This window comes from Mytilus californianus, unplaced genomic scaffold (genome assembly GCF_021869535.1).
Source record: "Mytilus californianus isolate M0D057914Y unplaced genomic scaffold, xbMytCali1.0.p SCAF_2, whole genome shotgun sequence".
Taxonomy (NCBI): Eukaryota; Metazoa; Mollusca; class Bivalvia; order Mytilida; family Mytilidae; genus Mytilus; species Mytilus californianus.
The window spans coordinates 125,292,662-125,301,189 of NW_026262668.1; the positions used below are offsets into that span (position 1 = coordinate 125,292,662).

The 8,528-nt window shown below is 32.7% G+C and overlaps 1 protein-coding gene across 1 annotated transcript in view; it reads left to right on the forward strand.

The window, feature by feature from the left end:
* The window catches only part of LOC127727797 (mucin-17-like), a 36,963-nt gene extending 28,801 nt beyond the window's left edge, over positions 1-8,162 (forward strand). Inside the window, exons 65-85 of the mRNA XM_052234912.1 lie at positions 37-108; positions 448-728; positions 880-1,021; positions 1,272-1,403; positions 1,647-1,718; positions 2,058-2,338; positions 2,490-2,631; positions 2,881-3,012; positions 3,256-3,327; positions 3,667-3,947; positions 4,099-4,240; positions 4,491-4,622; positions 4,866-4,937; positions 5,277-5,557; positions 5,709-5,850; positions 6,101-6,232; positions 6,476-6,547; positions 6,887-7,167; positions 7,319-7,460; positions 7,711-7,842; positions 8,086-8,162. Coding sequence (XP_052090872.1) covers positions 37-108; positions 448-728; positions 880-1,021; positions 1,272-1,403; positions 1,647-1,718; positions 2,058-2,338; positions 2,490-2,631; positions 2,881-3,012; positions 3,256-3,327; positions 3,667-3,947; positions 4,099-4,240; positions 4,491-4,622; positions 4,866-4,937; positions 5,277-5,557; positions 5,709-5,850; positions 6,101-6,232; positions 6,476-6,547; positions 6,887-7,167; positions 7,319-7,460; positions 7,711-7,842; positions 8,086-8,162 — 3,212 coding nt within the window. The remainder of the gene's footprint in view (positions 1-36; positions 109-447; positions 729-879; positions 1,022-1,271; positions 1,404-1,646; positions 1,719-2,057; positions 2,339-2,489; positions 2,632-2,880; positions 3,013-3,255; positions 3,328-3,666; positions 3,948-4,098; positions 4,241-4,490; positions 4,623-4,865; positions 4,938-5,276; positions 5,558-5,708; positions 5,851-6,100; positions 6,233-6,475; positions 6,548-6,886; positions 7,168-7,318; positions 7,461-7,710; positions 7,843-8,085) is intronic.
* The last annotated feature ends 366 nt before the right edge of the window (positions 8,163-8,528 follow it).

The following is an 8,528-nucleotide window of genomic DNA, read 5'->3' on the forward strand; positions in this document are numbered from 1 at the left end:
CTGATATATTTGACTGTTTGAATAATTATTTTTCAGTATCAAGTGGAAAAGTTACAACACCAACTCAAGTGTCAACTACAAGTGCATCTCCTGGGCTTTCAATTACAAGTTAGTTTGAATATTTTAGTTTGACTTGTAAAATTTATTTGCTTTATTTGCGCATATTTACAACGTAATGTTTGAAAAGTTTGCAACAGAAGATTATTACCCAGTCAATGCACCCGGATCATGCTCCTTTTGGAGTTAAAATAATTCCCTCATTTGTTTCTTTTGTTTTTCTTGATTTGTATTGTCTTAATGGATTGATTAGATTTTAACATCGTTCAACTACTGTTGGTTCAAAATAATGAATGAAACTCGAGTTACTTTTCACTTTTTACAGTGTTAATGCATGAACTATCAATATAGTTTGATAAGTGGTAACATGGTGAAATATTTCTTCTGTAGCAATAGCGACAACAACTCCCATCTGTGAAGAAACGGATGGAATGGATTCAATAACAACAATACCTTCAACTGAAATTACAACAAATGACAAGACAGCAGACATTGAAAATCTGCGACCTTCGTCTAAGACACCGTTTAAAAGTTCTGAAGACAAATTGGTTATAGAGTACGTGCCTACGAAGACAAGACCAATAGCCAATGTTGAACTGGTTTCTACTGATAATGTTAAGACATATACAGTGCAATTCTTTAATGCAGATGGAACTGTGACAACGAGAAAGGTTAGTATGACTCTCACTAAATCATTAAGATAAATGGCATTGAATTTACTTTAACTTCGTCAAATGAAAATTCGATTGCTGCTAATGTGGTACGTGAAACTTGAATATGTTTTCCCTGTAAATCTTTAAACTTTTATTTTCTGTTCTGTAGGTGAATGTTGGCGAAAAGGCTACAAGTGTTGGAACTAAACCTGACGTGAGAAAAGTGAATGTAATTATCACACCTGATGACAAAGAAGATTCATACAAACCTGTTCAGCTTCAATTTAGTGTCCACGCCTGTTTTGAAGTCAGTAAGTAAATATAACCACATGTGTTTTAACTTCAGAAGTATTTCTTATCAATTTAACACTCGTGTAGTCTATTTGTCTGTTAAATGTCTTGGTGTTCCTTGTCGAAATGAAACTATACGTACAGAATTAATTGTGGTAAATGTGTATGCATGGTAGTGGTCGATAAACTGTTATCCAAAAGATGTTTGAAATCTCTTCTTGACTAAAATGGGTGAAAGCTATTCAAACTTTGATTGTTTCATTTTTTCAGTGTCTACGTCAATTCCAAGTACAACAACAGTTCCACAGACAGCGTCTTCAGCAGTCGTCACTACAGCCGAGGTTACACCAACACCTACAGCTCCACCAGAAATTTCAACTGAAACTACTCAAACATTAAAGGGTAATTGTTAAAAAACTTTCATAGTGTTAGTGGTATTTTTGGAAATATATTATTAGCAGGCTAAAGCTTTATTTCTGTAAATGATTACAAAATAATATGATCGTCATTAATGTTTAACATTTTACAAAGATATTTTAGAAAGAAATTGAAAGATGCAACATTTGTGGAATAATATGATGCAAACTCAATTGGAAATTTTCGGTTGTTCTGATATATTTGACTGTTTGAATAATTATTTTTCAGTATCAAGTGGAAAAGTTACAACACCAACTCAAGTGTCAACTACAAGTGCATCTCCTGGGCTTTCAATTACAAGTTAGTTTGAATATTTTAGTTTGACTTGTAAAATTTATTTGCTTTATTTGCGCATATTTACAACGTAATGTTTGAAAAGTTTGCAACAGAAGATTATTACCCAGTCAATGCACCCGGATCATGCTCCTTTTGGAGTTAAAATAATTCCCTCATTTGTTTCTTTTGTTTTTCTTGATTTGTATTGTCTTAATGGATTGATTAGATTTTAACATCGTTCAACTACTGTTGGTTCAAAATAATGAATGAAACTCGAGTTACTTTTCACTTTTTACAGTGTTAATGCATGAACTATCAATATAGTTTGATAAGTGGTAACATGGTGAAATATTTCTTCTGTAGCAATAGCGACAACAACTTCCATCTGTGAAGAAACGGATGGAATGGATTCAATAACAACAATACCTTCAACTGAAATTACAACAAATGACAAGACAGCAGACATTGAAAATCTGCGACCTTCGTCTAAGACACCGTTTAAAAGTTCTGAAGACAAATTGGTTATAGAGTACGTGCCTACGAAGACAAGACCAATAGCCAATGTTGAACTGGTTTCTACTGATAATGTTAAGACATATACAGTGCAATTCTTTAATGCAGATGGAACTGTGACAACGAGAAAGGTTAGTATGACTCTCACTAAATCATTAAGATAAATGGCATTGAATTTACTTTAACTTCGTCAAATGAAAATTGGATTGCTGCTAATGTGGTACGTGAAACTTGAATATGTTTTCCCTGTAAATCTTTAAACTTTTATTTTCTGTTCTGTAGGTGAATGTTGGCGAAAAGGCTACAAGTGTTGGAACTAAACCTGACGTGAGAAAAGTGAATGTAATTATCACACCTGCTGACAAAGAAGATTCATACAAACCTGTTCAGCTTCAATTAAGTGTCCACGCCTGTTTTGAAGTCAGTAAGTAAATATAACCACATGTGTTTTAACTTCAGAAGTATTTCTTATCAATTTAACACTCGTGTAGTCTATTTGTCTGTTAAATGTCTTGGTGTCCTTGTCGAAATGAAACTATACGTACAGAATTAATTGTGGTAAATGTGTATGCATGGTAGTGGTCGATAAACTGTTATCCAAAAGATGTTTGAAATCTCTTCTTGACTGAAATGGGTGAAAGCTATTCAAACTTTGATTGTTTCATTTTTTCAGTGTCTACGTCAATTCCAAGTACAACAACAGTTCCACAGACAGCGTCTTCAGCAGTCGTCACTACAGCCGAGGTTACACCAACACCTACAGCTACACCAGAAATTTCAACTGAAACTACTCAAACATTAAAGGGTAATTGTTAAAAAACTTTCATAGTGTTAGTGGTATTTTTGGAAATATATTATTAGCAGGCTAAAGCTTTATTTCTGTAAATGATTACAAAATAATATGATCGTCATTAATGTTTAACATTTTACAAAGATATTTTAGAAAGAAATTGAAAGATGCAACATTTGTGGAATAATATGATGCAAACTCAATTGGAAATTTTCGGTTGTTCTGATATATTTGACTGTTTGAATAATTATTTTTCAGTATCAAGTGGAAAAGTTACAACACCAACTCAAGTGTCAACTACAAGTGCATCTCCTGGGCTTTCAATTACAAGTTAGTTTGAATATTTTAGTATGACTTGTAAAATTTATTTGCTTTATTTGCGCATATTTACAACGTAATGTTTGAAAAGTTTGCAACAGAAGATTATTACCCAGTCAATGCACCCGTATCATGCTCCTTTTGGAGTTAAAATTATTCCCTCATTTGTTTCTTTTGTTTTTCTTGATTTGTATTGTCTTAATGGATTGATTAGATTTTAAAATCGTTAAACTACTGTTGGTTCAAAATAATGAATGAAACTCGAGTTACTTTTCACTTTTTACAGTGTTAATGCATGAACTATCAATATAGTTTGATAAGTGGTAACATGGTGAAATATTTCTTCTGTAGCAATAGCGACAACAACTCCCATCTGTGAAGAAACGGATGGAATGGATTCAATAACAACAATACCTTCAACTGTAATTACAACAAATGACAAGACAGCAGACATTGAAAATCTGCGACCTTCGTCTAAGACACCGTTTAAAAGTTCTGAAGACAAATTGGTTATAGAGTACGTGCCTACGAAGACAAGACCAATAGCCAATGTTGAACTGGTTTCTACTGATAATGTTAAGACATATACAGTGCAATTCTTTAATGCAGATGGAACTGTGACAACGAGAAAGGTTAGTATGACTCTCACTAAATCATTAAGATAAATGGCATTGAATTTACTTTAAATTCGTCAAATGAAAATTCGATTGCTGCTAATGTGGTACGTGAAACTTGAATATGTTTTCCCTGTAAATCTTTAAACTTTTATTTTCTGTTCTGTAGGTGAATGTTGGCGAAAAGGCTACAAGTGTTGGAACTAAACCTGACGTGAGAAAAGTGAATGTAATTATCACACCTGATGACAAAGAAGATTCATACAAACCTGTTCAGCTTCAATTAAGTGTCCACGCCTGTTTTGAAGTCAGTAAGTAAATATAACCACATGTGTTTTAACTTCAGAAGTATTTCTTATCAATTTAACACTTGTGTAGTCTATTTGTCTGTTAAATGTCTTGGTGTTCCTTGTCGAAATAAAACTATACGTACAGAATTAATTGTGGTAAATGTGTATGCATGGTAGTGGTCGATAAACTGTTATCCAAAAGATGTTTGAAATCTCTTCTTGACTAAAATGGGTGAAAGCTATTCAAACTTTGATTGTTTCATTTTTTCAGTGTCTACGTCAATTCCAAGTACAACAACAGTTCCACAGACAGCGTCTTCAGCAGTCATCACTACAGCCGAGGTTACACCAACACCTACAGCTACACCAGAAATTTCAACTGAAACTACTCAAACATTAAAGGGTAATTGTTAAAAAACTTTCATAGTGTTAGTGGTATTTTTGGAAATATATTATTAGCAGGCTAAAGCTTTATTTCTGTAAATGATTACAAAATAATATGATCGTCATTAATGTTTAACATTTTACAAAGATATTTTAGAAAGAAATTGAAAGATGCAACATTTGTGGAATAATATGATGCAAACTCAATTGGAAATTTTCGGTTGTTCTGATATATTTGACTGTTTGAATAATTATTTTTCAGTATCAAGTGGAAAAGTTACAACACCAACTCAAGTGTCAACTACAAGTGCATCTCCTGGGCTTTCAATTACAAGTTAGTTTGAATATTTTAGTTTGACTTGTAAAATTTATTTGCTTTATTTGCGCATATTTACAACGTAATGTTTGAAAAGTTTGCAACAGAAGATTATTACCCAGTCAATGCAACCGGATCATGCTCCTTTTGGAGTTAAAATAATTCCCTCATTTGTTTCTTTTGTTTTTCTTGATTTGTATTGTCTTAATGGATTGATTAGATTTTAACATCGTTAAACTACTGTTGGTTCAAAATAATGAATGAAACTCTAGTTACTTTTCACTTTTTACAGTGTTAATGCATGAACTATCAATATAGTTTGATAAGTGGTAACATGGTGAAATATTTCTTCTGTAGCAATAGCGACAACAACTCCCATCTGTGAAGAAACGGATGGAATGGATTCAATAACAACAATACCTTCAACTGAAATTACAACAAATGACAAGACAGCAGACATTGAAAATCTGCGACCTTCGTCTAAGACACCGTTTAAAAGTTCTGAAGACAAATTGGTTATAGAGTACGTGCCTACGAAGACAAGACCAATAGCCAATGTTGAACTGGTTTCTACTGATAATGTTAAGACATATACAGTGCAATTCTTTAATGCAGATGGAACTGTGACAACGAGAAAGGTTAGTATGACTCTCACTAAATCATTAAGATAAATGGCATTGAATTTACTTTAACTTCGTCAAATGAAAATTGGATTGCTGCTAATGTGGTACGTGAAACTTGAATATGTTTTCCCTGTAAATCTTTAAACTTTTATTTTCTGTTCTGTAGGTGAATGTTGCCGAAAAGGCTACAAGTGTTGGAACTAAACCTGACGTGAGAAAAGTGAATGTAATTATCACACCTGATGACAAAGAAGATTCATACAAACCTGTTCAGCTTCAATTAAGTGTCCACGCCTGTTTTGAAGTCAGTAAGTAAATATAACCACATGTGTTTTAACTTCAGAAGTATTTCTTATCAATTTAACACTTGTGTAGTCTATTTGTCAGTTAAATGTCTTGGTGTTCCTTGTCGAAATGAAATTATACGTACAGAATTAATTGTGGTAAATGTGTATGCATGGTAGTGGTCGATAAACTGTTATCCAAAAGATGTTTGAAATCTCTTCTTGACTAAAATGGGTGAAAGCTATTCAAACTTTGATTGTTTCATTTTTTCAGTGTCTACGTCAATTCCAAGTACAACAACAGTTCCACAGACAGCGTCTTCAGCAGTCATCACTACAGCCGAGGTTACACCAACACCTACAGCTACACCAGAAATTTCAACTGAAACTACTCAAACATTAAAGGGTAATTGTTAAAAAACTTTCATAGTGTTAGTGGTATTTTTGGAAATATATTATTAGCAGGCTAAAGCTTTATTTCTGTAAATGATTACAAAATAATATGATCGTCATTAATGTTTAACATTTTACAAAGATATTTTAGAAAGAAATTGAAAGATGCAACATTTGTGGAATAATATGATGCAAACTCAATTGGAAATTTTCGGTTGTTCTGATATATTTGACTGTTTGAATAATTATTTTTCAGTATCAAGTGGAAAAGTTACAACACCAACTCAAGTGTCAACTACAAGTGCATCTCCTGGGCTTTCAATTACAAGTTAGTTTGAATATTTTAGTTTGACTTGTAAAATTTATTTGCTTTATTTGCGCATATTTACAACGTAATGTTTGAAAAGTTTGCAACAGAAGATTATTACCCAGTCAATGCAACCGGATCATGCTCCTTTTGGAGTTAAAATAATTCCCTCATTTGTTTCTTTTGTTTTTCTTGATTTGTATTGTCTTAATAGATTGATTAGATTTTAACATCGTTAAACTACTGTTGGTTCAAAATAATGAATGAAACTCTAGTTACTTTTCACTTTTTACAGTGTTAATGCATGAACTATCAATATAGTTTGATAAGTGGTAACATGGTGAAATATTTCTTCTGTAGCAATAGCGACAACAACTCCCATCTGTGAAGAAACGGATGGAATGGATTCAATAACAACAATACCTTCAACTGAAATTACAACAAATGACAAGACAGCAGACATTGAAAATCTGCGACCTTCGTCTAAGACACCGTTTAAAAGTTCTGAAGACAAATTGGTTATAGAGTACGTGCCTACGAAGACAAGACCAATAGCCAATGTTGAACTGGTTTCTACTGATAATGTTAAGACATATACAGTGCAATTCTTTAATGCAGATGGAACTGTGACAACGAGAAAGGTTAGTATGACTCTCACTAAATCATTAAGATAAATGGCATTGAATTTACTTTAACTTCGTCAAATGAAAATTCAATTGCTGCTAATGTGGTACGTGAAACTTGAATATGTTTTCCCTGTAAATCTTTAAACTTTTATTTTCTGTTCTGTAGGTGAATGTTGCCGAAAAGGCTACAAGTGTTGGAACTAAACCTGACGTGAGAAAAGTGAATGTAATTATCACACCTGATGACAAAGAAGATTCATACAAACCTGTTCAGCTTCAATTAAGTGTCCACGCCTGTTTTGAAGTCAGTAAGTAAATATAACCACATGTGTTTTAACTTCAGAAGTATTTCTTATCAATTTAACACTTGTGTAGTCTATTTGTCAGTTAAATGTCTTGGTGTTCCTTGTCGAAATGAAATTATACGTACAGAATTAATTGTGGTAAATGTGTATGCATGGTAGTGGTCGATAAACTGTTATCCAAAAGATGTTTGAAATCTCTTCTTGACTAAAATGGGTGAAAGCTATTCAAACTTTGATTGTTTCATTTTTTCAGTGTCTACGTCAATTCCAAGTACAACAACAGTTCCACAGACAGCGTCGTCAGCAGTCATCACTACAGCCGAGGTTACACCAACACCTACAGCTACACCAGAAATTTCAACTGAAACTACTCAAACATTAAAGGGTAATTGTTAAAAAACTTTCATAGTGTCAGTGGTATTTTCGGAAATATATTATTAGCAGGCTAAAGCTTAATTTCTGTAAATGATTACAAAATAATATGATCGTCATTAATGTTCAACATTTTACAAAGATATTTTAGAAAGAAATTAAAAGATGCAACATTTGTGGAATAATATGATGCAAACTCAATTGGAAGTTTTCGGTTGTTCTGATATATTTGACTGTTTGAATAATTATTTTTCAGTATCAAGTGGAAAAGTTACAACACCAACTCAAGTGTCAACTACAAGTGCATCTCCTGGGCTTTCAATTACAAGTTAGTTTGAATATTTTAGTTTGACTTGTAAAATTTATTTGCTTTATTTGCGCATATTTACAACGTAATGTTTGAAAAGTTTGCAACAGAAGATTATTACCCAGTCAATGCACCCGTATCATTCTCCTTTTGGAGTTAAAATAATTCCCTCATTTGTTTCTTTTGTTTTTCTTGATTTGTATTGTCTTAATGGATTGATTAGATTTTAACATCGTTAAACTACTGTTGGTTCAAAATAATGAATGAAACTCGAGCTACTTTTCACTTTTTACAGTGTTAATGCATGAACTATCAATATAGTTTGATAAGTGGTAACATGGTAAAATATTTCTTCTGTAGCAATAGCGACAACAACTCCCATCTGTGAAGAA